This window comes from Xiphophorus couchianus, chromosome 6 (genome assembly GCF_001444195.1).
Source record: "Xiphophorus couchianus chromosome 6, X_couchianus-1.0, whole genome shotgun sequence".
Taxonomy (NCBI): Eukaryota; Metazoa; Chordata; class Actinopteri; order Cyprinodontiformes; family Poeciliidae; genus Xiphophorus; species Xiphophorus couchianus.
Window position 1 is genome coordinate 28,435,442 of NC_040233.1, and position 21,184 is coordinate 28,456,625.

The 21,184-nt window shown below is 42.6% G+C and overlaps 3 protein-coding genes across 3 annotated transcripts; all 3 read left to right on the top strand.

Moving 5' to 3' along the window:
* Positions 1-3,455: 3,455 nt before the first annotated feature.
* On the top strand, positions 3,456-6,488 carry LOC114146321 (zinc finger protein 69-like). Its single transcript, XM_028020285.1, has 2 exons — positions 3,456-3,716; positions 4,987-6,488. The coding sequence occupies exons 1-2, from the start codon at positions 3,554-3,556 to the stop codon at positions 5,880-5,882; spliced, it is 1,059 nt and encodes a 352-aa protein (XP_027876086.1). The 5' UTR covers positions 3,456-3,553; the 3' UTR covers positions 5,883-6,488.
* Positions 6,489-7,553: 1,065 nt separating this feature from the next.
* On the top strand, positions 7,554-10,935 carry LOC114146325 (zinc finger protein 1 homolog). Its single transcript, XM_028020289.1, has 2 exons — positions 7,554-7,780; positions 8,666-10,935. Exons 1-2 carry the CDS (start codon positions 7,618-7,620, stop codon positions 9,490-9,492), a joined length of 990 nt encoding a protein of 329 aa, XP_027876090.1. The 5' UTR covers positions 7,554-7,617; the 3' UTR covers positions 9,493-10,935.
* A 418-nt stretch (positions 10,936-11,353) lies between these two features.
* On the top strand, positions 11,354-14,180 carry LOC114146289 (zinc finger protein 391-like). The gene is made up of 2 exons (XM_028020239.1): positions 11,354-11,587; positions 12,810-14,180. Exons 1-2 carry the CDS (start codon positions 11,425-11,427, stop codon positions 14,033-14,035), a joined length of 1,389 nt encoding a protein of 462 aa, XP_027876040.1. The 5' UTR covers positions 11,354-11,424; the 3' UTR covers positions 14,036-14,180.
* The last annotated feature ends 7,004 nt before the right edge of the window (positions 14,181-21,184 follow it).

Consider the following 21,184-nt stretch of genomic DNA (forward strand, 5'->3'; position numbering starts at 1 on the left):
ACCATCAGAAATGTGCTGTGAAGGTCCAAAGTAGGTCTGAAGGAAGCTCTGCAGACATCATGTCTGAAAGCTCCCATCTCTCCCAGTGGGTCTCCTGGTTTGTTGGGACGTCGTCTTGCTGAAAGTCTTCAGTGTTTCAGTCTGAGCTGCAGCTGCTGAGATCTCCTGAGATCATGAATGCAGCATGGAGGTCTGTGGTTTCCTGGAGGCTGATGGAGTCATGAAGCTCACACTGATCAGGTGGGATGGAGGCAGCAGAGGTCATGACCTTTGATTCATCAGGCTGGGATGATGTATCAAATCATCCCAGCAGAAGATATACAGCAGAGGTCATGACCTTTGATACATCAGGCTGGGATGGAGGCAGCAGAGGTCATGACCTTTGATACATCAGGTGGGATGGAGGCAGCAGAGGTCATGACCTTTGATACATCAGGCTGGGATGGAGGCAGCAGAGGTCATGACCTTTGATACATCAGGCTGGGATGGAGGCAGCAGAGGTCATGACCTTTGATACATCAGGCTGGGATGGAGACAGCAGAGGTCATGACCTTTGATACATCAGGTGGGATGGAGGCAGCAGAGGTCATGACCTTTGATACATCAGGCTGGGATGGAGGCAGCAGAGGTCATGACCTTTGATTCATCAGGCTGGGATGATGTATCAAATCATCCCAGCAGAAGATATACAGCAGAGGTCATGACCTTTGATACATCAGGCTGGGATGGAGACAGCAGAGGTCATGACCTTTGATACATCAGGTGGGATGGAGACAGCAGAGGTCATGACCTTTGATACATCAGGTGGGATGGAGGCAGCAGAGGTCATGACCTTTGATACATCAGGTGGGATGGAGGCAGCAGAGGTCATGACCTTTGATACATCAGGCTGGGATGGAGACAGCAGAGGTCATGACCTTTGATACATCAGGTGGGATGGAGGCAGCAGAGGTCATGACCTTTGATACATCAGGCTGGGATGGAGACAGCAGAGGTCATGACCTTTGATACATCAGGTGGGATGGAGGCAGCAGAGGTCATGACCTTTGATACATCAGGTGGGATGGAGGCAGCAGAGGTCATGACCTTTGATACATCAGGCTGGGATGGAGACAGCAGAGGTCATGACCTTTGATACATCAGGTGGGATGGAGGCAGCAGAGGTCATGACCTTTGATACATCAGGCTGGGATGGAGACAGCAGAGGTCATGACCTTTGATACATCAGGCTGGGATGGAGACAGCAGAGGTCATGACCTTTGATACATCAGGTGGGATGGAGGCAGCAGAGGTCATGACCTTTGATACATCAGGCTGGGATGCATTTCTGTCCAGCATATTAGCAACAACACAACTCAAAGTGCTTTACATCATAATATAACCATTTCTACCTGCAGTGACCTTTGACCTGCTGTGTGGGGCTAGGTGTGTGTGTGTGTGTGTGCGGGTGTGTGTGTGTGTGTGTGTGTGTGTGTGTGTGTGTGACACACACCCTAAGAGCTGAGAAAACCTCCAGCTCAGGACAGAGTTGAACATGTTTGAGGACAGAATCTGAACCAAACAGGATCACTGGATCACATTGGATCAAACTGTTTTCTGTTTCTGTTTTCATTTTATATTTTATATTTTTTGAGCTCTTCTGTTCAGAGACGCGTCAGAAACCTGAATCTTAATGTTTACGGAGGAAACGGCTGTTCAGCCTGATATTCCAAACGAAGTGAAGAGGAAGAGATGTGGATCCAGTACCGAGGTCCAAACCAGAGAACAAAGTACCGACTCAGCATCCTGTCCATGGGCAGAACCATCATCACTGCAGCGCTCCAGTTTCAGTCCCAGTTGACTAAACTGGGACACTCTGACTTCCCAGTTGGAAAAATCTTTCTGTAGATTTCCTATGAATTGTTAGGTGGACTTTGCATTGCAGTAAATGCTGTTTGTTTGTAGTTTTATCACAGTTTGTTTGTAGTTTTATCACAGTTTGTTTGTAGTTTTATCACAGTTTGTTTGTAGTTTTATCACAGTTTGTTTGTAGTTTTATCACAGTTTGTTTGTAGTTTTATCACGGTTTGTTTGTAGTTTTATCATAGTTTGTTTGTAGTTTTATCATAGTTTGTTTGTAGTTTTATCACAGTTTGTTTGTAGTTTTATCACGGTTTGTTTGTAGTTTTATCACGGTTTGTTTGTAGTTTTATCACAGTTTGTTTGTAGTTTTATCATAGTTTGTTTGTAGTTTTATCACAGTTTGTTTGTAGTTTTATCACAGTTTGTTTGTAGTTTTATCACGGTTTGTTTGTAGTTTTATCATAGTTTGTTTGTAGTTTTATCATAGTTTGTTTGTAGTTTTATCACAGTTTGTTTGTAGTTTTATCACGGTTTGTTTGTAGTTTTATCACGGTTTGTTTGTAGTTTTATCATAGTTTGTTTGTAGTTTTATCACTGTTTGTTGGCTAATTGTCTTGTTGGAGGTGAATAAAGTGTGAACCAGCAATCCAAGAACACTGACCTTTAGATGCTACAATAGGTACAATGTTAGCCACCTAGCGCATCATAACAAATTAACTACAGATCAGCACTTCACCAGTACAGTCCTGGACCAGCCAGTTCATGGAGGATCAGCTGCAGTGGAGGAACAGCAGGACGGCTGGGAAGAACCTGAAGATGATTTCAGGCCACAAAGGAGAATTAGAGAATTTGGCTTCGTTCATATAGCAGGAAAATGTGACTAATTTTCAAATTAAATGAATAGTTACTGTTCAGAAGATATACAGCAGCTAATGTGGAACCTCGTATTTCATGAGTTATATTAAGGTGGAAGATGTGAACCTGGGCTGTGGTTCACTGCTCTCTTCCTTCCTGTTTTACCTCTGGAGGTTTTTGTTCAGGCTGAAGGAATCATTTCTCACCGTGGGAACCAGAACAACAGGAGGCTACTGCCTTCAATGAGTTCAGATTCTTCTCAGATGAGAAATCACCTTTCTGAGAATGGTTGAACTTTTCTAAAATCTCACTCGTACTCTTCCAAAAACAAAATAGTACTTTACATTTTTCTGTATCTTTCCTCTGGTAGCAGAAAGTAATCAGACAGAGGAACACCAAACACCTGGCAGAAACACTTACTGTAAAAGAGTGATTCAGATATAATAGTAGAAAATTTACCTTTGGATGTTTTTATTTGAAAATGTTTATATAAATCTGTTTTACTGACAGAAGCATGTAAATAAAGTATTACCTGGCTCAATTCTCCACAGGGATTATTAGAATATAACCCATATAAGGTAGACTTGAAACAAATAATACAATATTTACTTTTATTCTTAGTTAATATCTGCTCTATTAATAACAGTTTAGAGAAGTTCTGTTCCGGTCCAGAGAATTTAATCCGTTTGGCTGCCGAGCTGTTGTTCCCCTCCAGTCCAGCAGGGGGCGGAAAACGGACCAATCAGCTGCTTTGTTTCAGTGTGACCCCCAGCGGAAGTAAAACAAAACCAAACGGCTCCAGCAGCAGCAGCAGCTTGTGTTGTGTTTTCGTTTCTCAGCTGATATTTCAGTAACAATGTCTTCAGTTCAGCAGCTGAGGGATTTTATCAGACAGAGACTAACTGCTGCTGCGGAAGAAATCTTCACCCAGGTAGAAAAAACCATCTTCCGCTACGAAGAGGAGATTAAACTGCTGGAAACCTGCTGGAATAAACCTCAGATAAAACCCAACAGAACCGGTACGTTAGTAAATCAGCGCTGAAGCTCCGTAAACCAGAAAAACTTCCAGCTGAGATGTTTGGAGATAAATGTTCGATTTTCGAAAAGTTTTGCAATCAGAGCTCGATGGCGACACCTGCTGGTCGAAGTTAGGAATCGAAAAACCGATCAACATTAAACATGAATTCAATTATAGAGGTGACTTAATAAATGGCTGAAGTTTATTATAAAGTGATAATGTTTATTTTAAAGGATGAAGGATGATCAGCTGTAGGAGGTTCGGATCTTTTTGCCTAGTCAAATCCAGGAGGTTGTTTTTGCTTCAGGTCGTTTTTGCTTCATGCTCTCTGGGAACTGAAGGTGTTTTTGCTGGATTGGACTTTTTATTTTAATTTGTCCGTTTTATTTTCAAGCTTTGGAGTTTGAAACATGTTGTTCTGTTTTCACCAAGCATCACAAAACATCCAGAACCACAAACCGGGACGTCCAGGCGGATAAATCACAGAGTTAGCAAATTATGGGCTGTTGTAAAGGATTATTGTAGTAATAATCTTTATATTATTCTTACAACTACAATAATCAAATAAAAAATTTCGTAGCAGCTGCTTAAACTATGAAAGAAACATTTTTATTAAAAAAAACTGTTCTTTTTAAATGATATTGTAATTTATTGATTAAACTACAATATGATTCAAACGTAATGTTTAATTTCAAGTTTGAAGTACATAAAAGTTTTTTATAGAATAGATATTTCCAATTTATTTTTTCCTGTTATTAATCTTATTGATAGAGAAAATGGAGCTTTAAGATATTATAAAAAATCTAAAATGGTTCCAGTTGCTCTAATAAACCAGCAGAAGTAAAGTCAGAGTTATGGAAGGAACTGGAAGCAGTTTAAGTTAATATTTACTTTGAACTCGGGTCTCTGGAGTTTATCAGACGGGTCGGATCAGATCCAAACACAAAGTTTATGGATTAGGTTGGGTTGGATTTTATAACTTGAATGATTCCTGCTGAGGTTTTGCCGCATCGACGACGGGCTGCTTTGAAACACCAGGTCTGTTTTACTGAACACACTGAGTGAACAGTGACTTTTTTTGTTGCTGTTTCTTCCTTCATTGCTGCTAATAACAATTAGCTTTCATCAAAAGCTCATTGGTGGAAGTGAGAACATTAAAATATTAAAACTTGATTTAGTGGATCTTTGAGGCAGATCATTTGCCTCTGGGAATTTAAAAAATTGTCATACTCAACCAAATATTTGATCTTTTATGTTTTCTGTTTCTCTAGTCGTCCCAAAGCAACATGAAGATGAGGAAGAGGAGGTTCTCACTGACAGCCAGCTCTGTAATCAGATGATGAGTTTGAATGAGGATCAGGAGCAAAAAGAGGCTCCACAAGAGAGCGACAGCAACGAGGAGCTGGAACATCAGCTGCTGAAGGAGGAACCAGAAGCTTCACTGGTTAAAGAGGAACAGCAGGAAGTCTGCTGCAGTCAGGAGGGACAGAGTCTTGATTTTACTCAGACTATGACTCTGCAACAAACTGATTTCAGTGAAGAAGAACCAAACATTGAGCATCTCGACTCTAACAATGTTTCTGAGAACCAAGATGAAGCAGGAAGCTACAGTCCTGTGTTAGCGAGTTGGGCTGAAACTGTCCCAGATGAGTGCTGTGAATGTCATGTCTGCGGGAGAGTCTTTAAATCTCAGTACAACATGGTGCGACATCTCAAAGACCACTCAGGGGAGAAGCCGCTGTGCTGTCAAATATGTGGAAAAGTGTTTGTACAGACATGTCATTTGAAAGAGCACCTACAAATGCACACAGGTGCCAAGCCCTTTTCCTGTGAAATCTGTGGGAAATGTTTCACCAGGAAATCTAGCCTGAAAGTTCACAGAAAAACTCACACAGGTGACAAGCCTTATTCATGTGAAACCTGTGGGAAATGTTTTAGCAGAAGTTTTTGTTTGAAAGTTCACAGAAAAACCCACACAGGCGTTAAGCCTTTTTCATGTGAAATCTGTGGGAAAAGCTTCCGTGAAAAATGGTATTTGAAATTCCACAGGAAGACCCACACAGCTGAGCGGCCATATTCCTGCCAAACATGCGATGAAAGCTTTAATAGTATGAATGAACTGATTTGTCACCAGAAAGTCCACAAACCTCTGAGGGAGTTCTGGTGAGATCTGAAGGTTTGTGGGGAGCCGTTTCACGTTTCCCAGTTCTGCTCCAGATGTTTCCGTCATCCAGCCGTTCACTTTCACTCTGATGAAAAGGCATTTTTTAAAGCTGCTGCAGAAGATAATTTTTAAACATAATTCTTACATCAACATAACCAAGAGGTCCATGCAGTACAATCTTAATATGTTAAGAAATGTAGGTGAATCAGGAGTCGTCAAAATGGGATAAAAGGAAAGGATGTTACCATGGCGACTCCTTATCATACATAGAGGAGGTTGGATGAGAGCAGACTTTAACTGGACCATAATGGTCGTGTTCCCTGTGGTTGATGTTCTGATGTTGACTGTTACCTGTAGGATGAAAACATTTATGTTTCCTACAGCTTTGAATGAACCGTTTCTCCTGAACACTGAGGGAAGTTTCAGACTGAAGGTTAAAAATGTTTCAACATTTATGTCTATTTAATTGATTGCTAAATGTTTGACATCCTGAACTTGCTTGTAAAGCAAAGTTGTAAATTTTTGATTTTCCTTTAATGTCCTGTAAACCATTTTGGATTGCCCTGTGTCTTCTAACTGAATAAAATCGCCTTGCTTGGGGCCGTCTCACACCGCTTCAGTTTATTCCAACATGAGTTCAGTCGGAGTTCATCAGTCCCACATGTTGAATCCTGATGCAGAGAAACCAGTTCGTCCTGCTGATGGTTGACCTAAATCAGAACCAATCAGGTTCTGGAGTCAAAATATCAGCAGCAACTGGAAAAAACTGCTCAGTGATCAGCAGAATGGTTTAAATAATTCTTAGTTTTCCATTAATAATCAATCAGTTCTGTAACTTTTGATATAAAAATTGCCCCTCAAAATTGATTCTTAGCCTGAAAAGATGTCTCTGTTTTTTAATTGGCAGCAACCTTCTTCACTGAAAATGATTTCAAATTCAAACCTGCCAGCGCTGTAAATACTTTCCACATAACGGTTGAACAGACATCGTTGTGTTGACTTAATCTGTCAACAGACAGTAAAAACCTGCCTGCTCAGTCATATTTTGGTGCATTTTGTCATCCGTGTTCTGAGTGATGTTCCTACAGCAGAGCACACAAACATTCACAGGTACTTTGACGTAACACCTGAGCTGAAGCTGGAATGTTTCTGTGCATTGCTGTGACACAGACTCACAAAATGAAAAGATGTCTGTCTTTTCCCTGTCACAACTGCATTGTGTGGGAATTTGAACAAGATTCCAGAGCGAGCTGTGCATGAACAGCACAGCTTGTTTTTATTTAGTGTAACCTGAACCCAACCTTGGTTCCGACCCTCTGCAGGCCTGAGCGGGCCGGGCCACTGGGAAATGTCTGGATGCCCCCGATGGCCAGTCCACTCTGGTTGGAATGACAGAAACTTTACAAGCTGTAAATACAGGCAAGGTCTAAACCTTAATGTATTATTGGACTCACGTTTCCACAGGTACTATTAAAAAGTAACACGTATGAGGAAGCACAGGAGGAAATGAAAATAACTTTAGTTTGTATCGTTGATTAATTTCTGGTTGATTAATAGTTTACAGAAGTTCAGAGAATCTGATGTTTGGCTGCCGAGCTGCTGTTCAACTCCAGTCCAGCAGGGGGCGGTAAACAGACCAACCAGCTGCTTAGTCTCAGTTTGACCCAGCGGAAGGAAAACAAAACAGCTTCAGCTGCTTGTGTTGTGTTTTCGTTTCTCAGCTAAATATTCAGTAACAATGTCTTCATTTCAGCAGCTGAGGGATTTTATCAGACAGAGACTAACTGCTGCTGCGGAAGAAATCTTCACCCAGGTAGAAAAAACCATCTTCCGCTACGAGGAGGAGATTAAACTGCTGGAAACCTGCTGGAATAAACCTCAGATAAAACCCAACAGAATCGGTACGTTAGTAAAGCTGCGATGGAGAAACGGATATGTGTTAATCATTGAAACTTTGAGTTGAGTTGAAATAAAGGCTCGTTTCATGAAAAGTTTTGCAACCACGGCTCGATGGGGCCCCCTGCTGGTAGATTCCTCATTAATTGCTCATTCAGAAGCAATTAATTTTCTCCTGAATGAAGACCAGGAACAAATAAATATTATAAATATATTAACCAACTAGAGAAACAACAAATTATTGCCCCTGAAAACGTATGTAGTTTTAAATGCTCTTACTTTGTAGCACTTTGTTTTGCTGAAAATGTGATATATAAATTAAATGACCTTTACTTCCTCTACTAAACTTTCTTCAGGTTGATTTTTCTCCAGCCACATTTCTTCCTCAGTCGATGGTTCTCCAGTTTCTTTCCAGCTTGGAACAGTTCTGACCCAGTTTAAGAAGTTTCTGCTTTTCCTTTAATAGTGTGACATTGTTTTCTTCATGACCGCAGGATTTCTTTCAACAAGAGAAATGAGAAGCTTCTCGTTGCATCTGATGGGGATAAATATGTTGTAACAGCAGAAAGATAATCAGATCTGCAGTAATAACCCAGTTGGAGGCTCAGACTTATTGGCTGAATTAAATCCAGGTGGCTTTTTTTTACTTCTTACGTTTTAAGTTATGTGTTTAAATACAGTGACCAATAAAACCGACACGTTTGATCACTGGGACAAGGTTTGTTGTACTGAGTATCAAATTAAGGGAGTATTTGCTTCATTGTGCTTTCAGCAACACATCCTAGGTTATTCGGTTTGTTTTCTCTTTTCACTCAAGATGCCCAAACTAAACAACTGATGAGTGACTCAGTTATTAAATATTTGACCTCTTATGTTTTCTGTTTCTCTAGTCGTCCCAAAGCAACATGAAGATGAGGAAGAGGAGGTTCTCACTGACAGCCAGCTCTGTAATCAGATGATGAGTTTGAATGAGGATCAGGAGCAAAAAGAGGCTCCACAAGAGAGCGACAGCAGCGAGGAGCTGGAACATCAGCTGCTGAAGGAGGAACCAGAAGCTTCACTGGTTAAAGAGGAACAGCAGGAAGTCTGCTGCAGTCAGGAGGGACAGCAGATGGACAGGGTTTATTTTACTCAGACTATGACTCTGCAACAAATTGATTTCAGTGAAGAAGAGCCAAACTTTCAGCATCTCAACTCTAACGATGTTTTTGCTCTGGGGAACGAAGATGAAGCAGGAAGCTACAGTCCTGCGTTAGGGTGTCGGTCCAGAATGGTTCCAAATGAATCCTTTAAATGTCATGTTTGTGGAAAAGTCTTTCAATCGAAGTTTAACACGTTGCGACACCTCAGAGTCCACTCAGGCGAGAAGCCATTCTCCTGTAAAATATGTGGAAAAGTCTTCACACAAAACTCTCACTTGAAAGAGCACATGAAAAGGCACACAGGTGTCAAGCCCTTTTCCTGTGAAACCTGTGGGAAATGTTTCGCCAGACGTTTTAATTTAAAGGTTCACAGAAAAACACACACAGGCAGCAAGTTTATTCCATGTGAAACCTGTGGGAAAAGCTTTCGGGAAAGATGCTACATTAGATTCCACATGCAGACCCACACATGTGAGCGGCCATATTCATGTCTAACATGCAATGAAAGCTTTAGCAGTCTGAGTGAACTGAACTGTCACCGGAGAGTCCACAGAGCTCTGAGGGATCTCCAGTGAATGAGCAAAACATGGGAAAAGCTTCAGTCGAAGGAGAATCCAGGTGATTGGATGAGAGCAGACTTTAACTGGACCATAACGGCCGTGTTCCCTGTGGTTGATGTTCTGATGAAACACTGTTGAGGATGAAAACATTTGTGTTTACAACAGCTTTCAGAAACTCTGATGAATGAATCTTTTCTCCTGAACATTGATGAAGGTTAAACCTTAACCACGCCGGATTACCCGCCTGCCGTTTTTCATTGTATTTTCTGGGGCTGCCGGAGTTTAAACTCTGCCGGTGTCCATTATGATGCTTTTATAGTTCAGCCTACAGCCCCCCTTTTTGATTGACATCGCATTTGACCAATGTCATGAAATGGCTTTTTCCGAGCCAATAATATCCAGGGAACGACTGGAGCTGGTTTTGACATGCTTGTATTCTTTCTGGAATATTTCTGACTGGTCAACTCGGAAACTAAATCTAAAGCCTCCGATGTGTAGCCAGCGTGTCCTGTCATAAGGATATCAGGTATTTTGGGTTTGTTTTGACATGAATCCACCAGCTGCAGGCCTAACGACGCGTAATGTGTGAGTCTTTGCTGCGTCAAAGTCAGGTTCTGTTAACCCTCGTGTGTAACGGTGTTTACAGGCAGAACGGAGAGACACGTTGTCAGAACGTGTCAAAACTGGAAGTGTTTCTTCAGCAAAACTTCACAACTCACAGGAGTGGATGATTATGGCCATAAGAGTGCTGACAAGTTTTGGATCTGAGAATACCGGAAGCTTTTAGCCGCGCGCTGCTGTAGTCAGAGTGAGGTGGGTAGAGTACCGAAGATCGAGAATGGGGGTCCGAGGGAAGGGTGGTGTGGGAGGAGCAGGGCAGGAGGGTTCAAAGAAGGAGAGATGGTGGCAGACTGGGGGTCAGCTAGAGTATCGTTAGAGTGCGAGGAGGGGGGTGGGTAACATACTGCAAGGAGGAGGTCTGGCTGTACACTAACTCCCCCTGATATGGTATTTTATTTATATAATCATAAGTAATTTCCACTATCCGTAATAATGTGTCTACCAGAAGATTCCTCTGTTCATTATCTTTCATTAGAGCCTCATTAATGACTGTATGTTGTTACAGTTTGTATATCAGGTGTTGTCCAGGTGGCCGTTTGGAGACAACACCTGGACATCCTCAAAAATAAACATGTCCAAATTGACATTTCTTTTTTGTGCTATTTTGATCAGTCTTGAAATCCACGAGCAGAATACTTTATTCTACAGATTTATTGTAAAAATAGAGAATTTAGCCTGTCATCTTCATAAAGAGACCAAGATTTTACTCTAAATGGTTCAAGAACAGCAGCTGATGTCATTTATGTAAACCTTTTCAGTTGTTTTGGTGATTTGGGGGGTGAGCGTGTAAGAATTGCTCTGTATAAATAAAGTTGCTTTGCTTGTTTGTGGTCATCACACAGCTTCATGTTATTTGAACATGGGATCAGTCAAAGCTCAGCTGTAGTTCATGTTACTGTGATGTTAGATCATTTTTTAGTTACTTTTGAGACTCGCATGTAGAAGCAATTTTTCAAATGAAATAAAGATAAGAATTAATTATTTTCTCAGAACTGATTCTCCTTTGCATGTGTTATAGGATAACTTTAAAAGATGAATCTCATTTTTAATCAGAAACAAACTTTTCCCTTGGATGAAAGTGATTTTAAATCCCTTCATGAGAGAGTTTTAAATACTTTTTGCCTATTTCTTTAACTGTTGTAATATAGATTCAGATTTAGAAACACTCGTTGTGTCTGCGTTGCTGTTCCCCTCCAGTCCAGCAGGAGGCGGTAAACGGACCAATCAGCTGCTTTACCTCAGTCTGACCCCAGCGGAAGTAAAACAAAACGGCTCCAGCTGCTGCTTGTGTTGTGTTTTCGTTTCTCAGCTGAATATTCAGTAACAATGTCTTCAGTTCAGCAGCTGAGGGATTTTATCAGACAGAGACTAACTGCTGCTGCGGAAGAAATCTTCACTCAGGTAGAAAAAACCATCTTCCGCTACGAGGAGGAGATTAAACTGCTGGAAACCTGCTGGAATAAACCTCAGATAAAATCAACCAGAGCCGGTAAGAAATCACAGAAACACAAACTAACAGGCACTAAATTAATCCGCGTGCTGAAAATTTTCCTGTGGCCATTTTGAAGAATAAATAGTTGTAAACAAACAGCCGAACATTCAGCCGTTTCTTCCAGCTCCAGGCCCAACTGTCGGTTCCGATCCGTTAAAATAAATAATCTGAGAACAAACTCCGAGTTTCAGTCCAGAACAACTGATATCAGGATCAACTGACCCTCTGAGTTTTAACCTGAGTTTTAACTGTTACCGGGCAGAGAGCCATCATCAACACAGCGCCGAGTCACCATGGCAACCAGTTAAAAAGCCCACATGCAGCAACAAGAAGTGATTTTAAACAATAAACGGTTATAAATAAGTCAGAAAAGGAGGTTAATTAAACACTTTTACTGCACTTCCACTTTGGATCTGATTTGTTGTTTTATTTACAGATAAATAAATAAATCTGTAAATAGTTATTTACAGATAGATATTTGTAAATAGGGGAATATTTATGTATTTATCTGAATTTTCCCTCTGCGACTGATTCAGGACTATAAACCATGAAGAAATGAATGATCCCTATTGATGCATTATTAATGTGTCACATAATGTCATAGGAAGTATGCACTTTCTTTGGTTGATTTGTTATAAACTGTAATGAGGCCAGTTTTTAGCTTTTGGAGCGTTTACTAAACGGTGGAAAAATAAAATGTTTCAGTCCCAAATCTACTGATTAGAGATCAGATCCAATCAGAAGAAAAGCTGCAGACTGATTGGTTCAGAGAGTCTCTGCTAAATGAGAGGAAAAGAGCCACTAAAGTACATCACAGTATTTAGCAACATCCAGATTTCCTTTATTTTTGTTTACTTAAATGTCTCAGATCTTCAAACTGCCTTTGATATCATAGATAAACGGATTAAACTGTTTTTAAATGGTGGTTGAATTATTGAGTTATATAAAACAAATTTCACTCATGTTACATCCTGAACTAAACTTATTTTTGATTCAGTTTTACTTTCTAAAACCAGACCTGATCACTGCCTGACTGGTAGTCATTAAACCTCTTAAATCGAACCCGTCTGACAACACGAAGTAGGCTAAAAGTTCTCAGAAACCAGAAACCAACATATTTAAAGAAATGAAAACACAGGTGATGAAGTCCTGAGGAGAAACGGCTGCAGCCCCATGATGGTCTTCACTTAATAATCTCCATCATTAATTTTCCCTGCAGAGCGCCCAAATCATCGTTTCCATGGTGAGGATGGGGTTCAAACAGACCAGAGCGCCAGTGAAGACCCGGGGGAACCAGAACCTCCACGTCTCCAGAGGAACCAGCAGGAACGCAGGCCTCCCCATCATCCAGACAGCCAGAAGGAACCAAAATATTCCTGCTTGAATCAGAACCAGCAGGAAGCAGAACCTCCACAGGAGGAGCCGCGGTGTGCAGAGGTTAAAGAGGAGCTGGACGAACCAGAACCTCCGACTGGACCGAACCAGGAGGAGGTTAAAGAGGATCAACCCGAGCTGCTGCAGATTAAAGAGGAGGAAGAGGAGGAGGAGGCATGCGGCAGCCAGCAGGTGGAGCAGTTCATCCTGAAGCAGGAGCACTTCGACTTCACCGAGCCTCTGAGTCAGGAAGCCGACCTCAGCGAGGGAGAACCCAACATCCAGCGTCTGTACGCCGTCAGCTTCCCTTCGGCTGGGAACCAGAACCACGAAGAACGCAGCTTCCCCACGTCTAACGCGACGGTGTCCACCGCCGATAAATCGGTCAAATGCGACGTTTGTGGGAAAGTCTTTAAGAAGAAGCATCACTTCAACCGCCATCAGAGGATCCACTCAGGCGTGCGGCCGTACACTTGTACGATCTGCGGGAAAGGCTTCACGCAGAGCGGCCACCTGAAGAACCACATCAGGACCCACACCGGCGAGCGGCCCTTCTCCTGCGACACCTGCGGGAAAAGCTTCTCTCAGGTGGTCAGCCTGAACGTCCACATGCGGATCCACACCGGAGAGAGGCCATACGCCTGCGAAATCTGCGGCAAAAGTTTTACGGTGGTGACCAACCTGAACTTCCACAGGGGAACCCACGCGGACGAGAGGCCATTCCCCTGTGAGACCTGTGGGAAGGGCTTCGGGAACTACACGTCGCTCAAAGCCCACCGCAGGATCCACACGCAGGGCCGGATGCATTTCTGCGAAACCTGCGGGAAAAGCTTCACCAAAAACGCAGCGCTGAAGGTCCACATGAGGACGCACACGGGCGAGAGGCCGTACTTGTGTGAACGCTGTGGGAAATGTTTCATCAGTAAGGGGGACCTGAAAGCTCACGTTAGAACGCACACCGGCGAGAGGCCGTTCACCTGCGGGACCTGTGGGAAAAGTTTCATCCAGAGAGGAACTCTGAACGTCCACATGAGGAGCCACACTGCAGAAACAAACGCCAACGCTGACTGAACAGGGATGGTCATATTTACTCTGTTCTCTTTACTGAGCAACTTATTAAACTGACTCATCCAGATGTTTCAAACAGCTGGACCAAATGGAGATGAGGAGAATATGGCGGTTCTTTCAAGAGTTGCAGACATGAAGGATTCTTAAACATCAAAACTCAGTTATCTGAATGTTGATTTGGTGGAACCTGGAAACGTTTCATGTGAGGAACCCGGACCGGTTCTGGTGGAGATATCAGGCTACGTTCTCACAGCTGGTCTTAACGCTCACCTCCATTTTTAATTCCATTTTCTGTGTGGTTGCTCATGCTGCTCATTTAAATTCAAACGCAGACTTCTGCGTGAACGGTTTACGACCCCAAAGCGACTCGCATGCATTACATTAGGATGACAAACAAAAGGTCTCATTTGATAAACTGTCTGTTGCCTTTTAGGTTAAAACATGTTTTTCTTCAGTCAGTGAAGCACCAGAGGAAAGAGAAGTGAAGCTAATTTTAACTTTGACCACAGAGGAGCGGCCTTTGGATTGTCAAGAAAATCCGAGCTCATCCCACTTCCCCATGCTGGAGATTTTAGTTTAACAGTAATAATAAATAAAGTTATCTTTAAAATGAATCACTCAAGTGACATCAAGGCCCAACAGTAGACTTAAGTGTCAATAAAGTTAGTTTAACAGTAATAATAAATAAAGTTATCTTTAAAATGAATCACTCAAGTGACATCAAGGCCCAACAGTAGACTTAAGTGTCAATAAAATAAATCTAGTTGTGTGTGTTGTTTTTGTCTCATGCAAACTTTGCTTTAATTCTACTTTTTTCTATCTAATCATAAGAAATCATAGTCAGTCAGAGAGAGTCATTAAACAGGAAAAGCAGGTTTCCTGGAAAAAGAGGAAGTTTCTAGCCTGCAGATTTATAAAAATAGCTGAGACTACTTCTTAGTTTAAAGCATGAAAGTTTTAAAGAATGAAATCTAAACATTATTAGTAATTGGATAAGATTCAAAGTAAAATACTTATATTAATATTGGTTTAATTGTAATAATACTTACACTTACATTTGTGAGAACACTTACAAGAAAAACAAGTAACTGTAACTTTGGTATTATATAATTAGAATCATGGATTATTCTTGGTTTCTTTTCAGAAAAACATCTGTAATAACTCACATTAAGATTATAATAAATATAATTAATAAGTTATAGTTATAAAATTATAAATGAATGCTAAATCAGAGAAGCTAAAGAAAATAAATGTGATATAAATGTGATTTTGACATTGAACTTGAAATGGTGTAAAAGGTTATAAAACTGCAATTAAACATCACTGATATGTTGGAGGTAGATGGTAGGTAAAAGGTTGTGCAGGCAAGGGACACAGGAGGTTGAGCAACCCTGAGACATTGGCACAGACATCAGGAAATGTCTGTAAGACAGTGATGGATATGAGATCATCTGTCTAAGCAGACAGCAGGCGCACCAGGGGGGTGGATGAACCCTATATAAGGTGAGTGCAAAAGAGGAACCGTTCGTTGGATCCTCCGGGCAGCTTCGAGCCAAGATCGAGATGGACAAAGAACTCTGCAGCTGAAGAAGAGCCGGGGCCACGGAGCCGGAGACTGTCCTGCACATGGAGACCAACCCGTCTGGCCCACAATCTGTGGCTTCGAATCACACTTCTCTCATCGGCTGGGTTCTGACCCCAAAGACAAAGATGAAGACAAAGACAAGGAAGAAGAACTGGTGCCTTTTTTCCTGCCAGCACCAAGTCCTGTGTGACCTCAGCATCCATGCGGAGAGGAAGCTCATCAGACCTGCGGAGATCCTGGCCTTCGCCGATCAACATCTTCCTCCTGCTGCCACACCTTCTTCATCATCAAGCCAGGTCTGGGGTTCGAAACGCCAAACTCCGTCCGTCTCTCTCAAAGGTTCCCTTTTTTAGTTCTCAGTATCAGCAGTAGGGAAAGATAGACTAGATGATTGATTTTACTTATTTGATTATTTCTGCTACTGAATTAAGCTGTACTGACCCTTGCAAAAATGCCTTACTAATAAAATATTTAGCATAAAGAAAATCTAAAGATGTTGTGGACATTCAGTTAATGAGTCACCTTAAAGTTCTTTGATGGTTGTAAAATAGCTGTGATGTTTGATTCTGGAGAGGAAAAAGTGGAAAATGTTTTTAGGTTGCTGGTAGCCCATATTTAAAACCTCATCCTTGGGACTCGCCCGAGTCACTAAAACCTACCTGGTTCAATAACAAATGCAAGTTGTAAAATAGAGAACGAGCGACCGTTAACAGGTGTGCTCTGTGAAACTAGTTGGCTGTAGGCTGCTCAGTCTGGCTAATTCACAGGGGGAAGAAGGGTGGGACACCTGGATGTAGGCCGTCAGATAACCAGGCGAATCGTTTCTCGAAACCAGCTTAAACAGAGTTTACTTCAGTTCTGGACAGGGTAAATCCCAGCAGATTTAGGAAACTCAACGGACCCGTTAGACGGAGAGCTGGTAGCACATCTCCCCTCTCAGAAGAGGAAGTACGAGAGTGAGAGAGTAGAGACAGAAAGGAGGGGGGGGGTGATGCGCAACAACAAGTGGCGCCCAACGTGGGGCCCAGTCCAACGGAGTAGGAGGGCCCTATGGCCAAGTTAGTAAAAACAGATGTGAGGATCTGAATAGCTCACTTGGCTTGTTAACTCTTAAGGAATAGAGTTAATGGTGACTGATAAGGCCGTCAGTCACAACCCTTGCAGTAACTGTATGGCATACAGGTGAGGGAAGGCTCCTACTGAGGATAAATGACCGGATCCAGACAGTGAAGCTAGTAGCCAACATAGTCTAGACCCATCCCTGCTCGAAGGCTAAAGAGAGGCTTTGGGGGATAGACAACTTGAACCGACAGAGAGACGGAGTGATGGATGATCACTTCGAGGAGGAAAATCTGGGGAAGAAACCGGAGGAAGCCGGCCGTCCAGATCGTTTGGAAAAGGAGGAGACCTCAACAGAACTGCATCAGCTTCTACACAGCTACTGTGACTCAGACCTGAAGCAAGTGGGGAAGTTGGTTCCAAGAATGAGGAACTGAAACATCAACCCCTGACAAAGGAAAGCTGGCTCACTCTTGCTGGAGTGGTTCGTGATGTAATGCTGACCAGACCAGCCAGCAACCATGCAGAGGAGACGGAGAAAGGTGTCATCAGCCGACGATGGATGAGGAAGCACACCGCGTCCTCCACTGCAGCCATCGAGAAGACATCCGGCAACAGAGGAACAAACACCAGCAGCTGACATCATCACACAGACGCAGACATGGTTAAAGACATCCTGCTGGACCCGGAGCTTGAAATTGGGCCAGCACAACCCACCAGTAAGAAACGACCGCAAGAGACATCTGAGAAGCCAGAACAACCGGAATGGACAATCTACACCGATGGATCCAGAAAGGGGTCCGACCAGTCGGCATACTGGGGATTTATTCTGAAGCAGGATGGCAGAGAGAAATGCCGTCAGAAAGGAAAAGCTCCCGGTAGTGCTCAAGCCGGAGAAGTAACGGCAGTACTGGAAGGATTGCTGGAGCTGGTGAAAAGGAAAATCAAGAGTGCCAGGTTAGTAACTGACAGTTACTACTGTGCTCAGGCCCTTAGAGAGGACTTGGCCATTTGGGAAGAAAATGGTTTCGAGACTGCAAAGGGCAAGCCCGTGGCACACAAAGATTTGTGGAAAAAGATTGCTGAGCTAAAAATGCAGTTGGAGATAGAAGTTGAGCATCAAAGAGCACACACGCATGAGGGAGCTCATTGGCGTGGGAATGATGAAGTGGACTGTTATGTCCAACAAAGGAAGATCGTCTTTGTCGGTACCGAGAAGTGGGACAGTACTCCCAGAGGACGGGAGGTCCCAGAAGAGTACGTGGTCGAGGTCGTGCGGAGCGTGCATGAGGCCCTTGGACATGCAGGCGTGCGACCTACCCGTAAGGAGCTGGAGGAGCAAGATCTTTGGATCCCAGTGAAACAAGTCCAACGCGTGCTGAGGGACTGTGAAGTGTGTGGTCAATACAACGCAGGTCGCCGAGGGCAGCGGATGGAAGGTTTGTTCATCAAGAGCACAGTCCCATGGGGTTCAGTCTGCATGGACGTAGCAGAGCCAATGGGGACAACAGGAAAGAGAGGTGAGAAGTACCTCTTGGTGCTGATGGACACAGTGACAACTGCTAGAAGAGCAGGTCTTCCCCTGCAGAGGAACTCCGTTCACGTCACAGAAAGCAGGGAGGCGAAGACACTCCTCCTTTTTGCTTAGAGAAGGAAAAGGGAAGTTGCAGCTTGAAGTGTCACTGAAAACAGGGCAGAGAGTTTGGATTAAAGCTCAAGATCGGCCTGCAACTACGGTGATCAAGCTGAGATTCAACGCCCAAGATTTTGTAAAGTAAGTACTGAACTTCAACACAGTACTACTGATGAAGAAAGGGGTCCATGAGGAAGCAGTGCTCAAGCCAGTTCTTAGCTACAGCGAACCAGAACATTACAAGAAGATGGCCAGAGAATCAAGCACCATGCCATCCTATATTAGACTGGCCACTATTACAGGAAGGTTGCCGTTCAAAGAACAACTTCAAGGCTTTGGACTGGGAGGGCCGTGAAGAAATTGGATTATGCTAAAGAAGAACTCCTGTCACAACCTGATGGATTAAAATGGAAAAGGATCATGATTACGGATAAAGCGTCATGATGCTTATGCTTTTTGCTTTGCTCTGCTGAACAGCCAGAAAAGTTTTTTTTTTGAGGCCTTCTGTCTCAGCCCATCTTCCCTAAAGAACCATTCCACATCCTGAAGAACCGACAGTTCATCCAGCGAAGGTTCCTGTAGAAGAATCAGAGCGATCCAAGTTTTCTTCGACATTCATCACCTCATGGGGGAAATCAAAACTCCAAAGAGGGGGTGTCAAGAGAAGTGGAGTTTTGATGACTACACTGAGCCCTCTGTGAAAACTGAGGATGAAGAATCTGCATCTTCACATCCCAGACGAACTTCTTCTCTTTCTAGGGGATGAGGACGGCGAACTGCAGGAGGGTGATGGACTCCCAGCATGTGAAAGGTCTGACCTCGTGGAGGGGGTGTCAAGAAAATCCGAGCTCATCCCACTTCCCCATGCTGGAGATTTTAGTTTAACAGTAATAATAAATAAAGTTATCTTTAAAATGAATCACTCAAGTGACATCAAGGCCCAACAGTAGACTTAAGTGTCAATAAAGTTAGTTTAACAGTAATAATAAATAAAGTTATCTTTAAAATGAATCACTCAAGTGACATCAAGGCCCAACAGTAGACTTAAGTGTCAATAAAATAAATCTAGTTGTGTGTGTTGTTTTTGTCTCATGCAAACTTTGCTTTAATTCTACTTTTTTCTATCTAATCATAAGAAATCATAGTCAGTCAGAGAGAGTCATTAAACAGGAAAAGCAGGTTTCCTGGAAAAAGAGGAAGTTTCTAGCCTGCAGATTTATAAAAATAGCTGAGACTACTTCTTAGTTTAAAGCATGAAAGTTTTAAAGAATGAAATCTAAACATTATTAGTAATTGGATAAGATTCAAAGTAAAATACTTATATTAATATTGGTTTAATTGTAATAATACTTACACTTACATTTGTGAGAACACTTACAAGAAAAACAAGTAACTGTAACTTTGGTATTATATAATTAGAATCATGGATTATTCTTGGTTTCTTTTCAGAAAAACATCTGTAATAACTCACATTAAGATCATAATAAGTATAATTAATAAGTTATAGTTATAAAATTATAAATGAATGCTAAATCAGAGAAGCTAAAGAAAATAAATGTGATATAAATGTGATTTTGACATTGAACTTGAAATGGTGTAAAAGGTTATAAAACTGCAATTAAACATCACTGATATGTTGGAGGTAGATGGTAGGTAAAAGGTTGTGCAGGCAAGGGACACAGGAGGTTGAGCAACCCTGAGACATTGGCACAGACATCAGGAAATGTCTGTAAGACAGTGATGGATATGAGATCATCTGTCTAAGCAGACAGCAGGCGCACCAGGGGGGTGGATGAACCCTATATAAGGTGAGTGCAAAAGAGGAACCGTTCGTTGGATCCTCCGGGCAGCTTCGAGCCAAGATCGAGATGGACAAAGAACTCTGCAGCTGAAGAAGAGCCGGGGCCACGGAGCCGGAGACTGTCCTGCACATGGAGACCAACCCGTCTGGCCCACAATCTGTGGCTTCGAATCACACTTCTCTCATCGGCTGGGTTCTGACCCCAAAGACAAAGATGAAGACAAAGACAAGGAAGAAGAACTGGTGCCTTTTTTCCTGCCAGCACCAAGTCCTGTGTGACCTCAGCATCCATGCGGAGAGGAAGCTCATCAGACCTGCGGAGATCCTGGCCTTCGCCGATCAACATCTTCCTCCTGCTGCCACACCTTCTTCATCATCAAGCCAGGTCTGGGGTTCGAAACGCCAAACTCCGTCCGTCTCTCTCAAAGGTTCCCTTTTTTAGTTCTCAGTATCAGCAGTAGGGAAAGATAGACTAGATGATTGATTTTACTTATTTGATTATTTCTGCTACTGAATTAAGCTGTACTGACCCTTGCAAAAATGCCTTACTAATAAAATATTTAGCATAAAGAAAATCTAAAGATGTTGTGGACATTCAGTTAATGAGTCACCTTAAAGTTCTTTGATGGTTGTAAAATAGCTGTGATGTTTGATTCTGGAGAGGAAAAAGTGGAAAATGTTTTTAGGTTGCTGGTAGCCCATATTTAAAACCTCATCCTTGGGACTCGCCCGAGTCACTAAAACCTACCTGGTTCAATAACAAATGCAAGTTGTAAAATAGAGAACGAGCGACCGTTAACAGGTGTGCTCTGTGAAACTAGTTGGCTGTAGGCTGCTCAGTCTGGCTAATTCACAGGGGGAAGAAGGGTGGGACACCTGGATGTAGGCCGTCAGATAACCAGGCGAATCGTTTCTCGAAACCAGCTTAAACAGAGTTTACTTCAGTTCTGGACAGGGTAAATCCCAGCAGATTTAGGAAACTCAACGGACCCGTTAGACGGAGAGCTGGTAGCACATCTCCCCTCTCAGAAGAGGAAGTACGAGAGTGAGAGAGTAGAGACAGAAAGGAGGGGG

Coding starts and splice junctions, on each gene's coding strand:
- LOC114146321 (XM_028020285.1), top strand. CDS start 3,554: ATGTCTTCAGTTCAGCAGCTGAGGGATTTTATCAGACAGAGACTAACT. Junction 3,717..4,986: donor GATAAAACCCAACAGAACCG/GTACGTTAGTAA, acceptor CTGTTTCTCTAG/TCGTCCCAAAGCAACATGAA.
- LOC114146325 (XM_028020289.1), top strand. CDS start 7,618: ATGTCTTCATTTCAGCAGCTGAGGGATTTTATCAGACAGAGACTAACT. Junction 7,781..8,665: donor GATAAAACCCAACAGAATCG/GTACGTTAGTAA, acceptor CTGTTTCTCTAG/TCGTCCCAAAGCAACATGAA.
- LOC114146289 (XM_028020239.1), top strand. CDS start 11,425: ATGTCTTCAGTTCAGCAGCTGAGGGATTTTATCAGACAGAGACTAACT. Junction 11,588..12,809: donor GATAAAATCAACCAGAGCCG/GTAAGAAATCAC, acceptor TTTTCCCTGCAG/AGCGCCCAAATCATCGTTTC.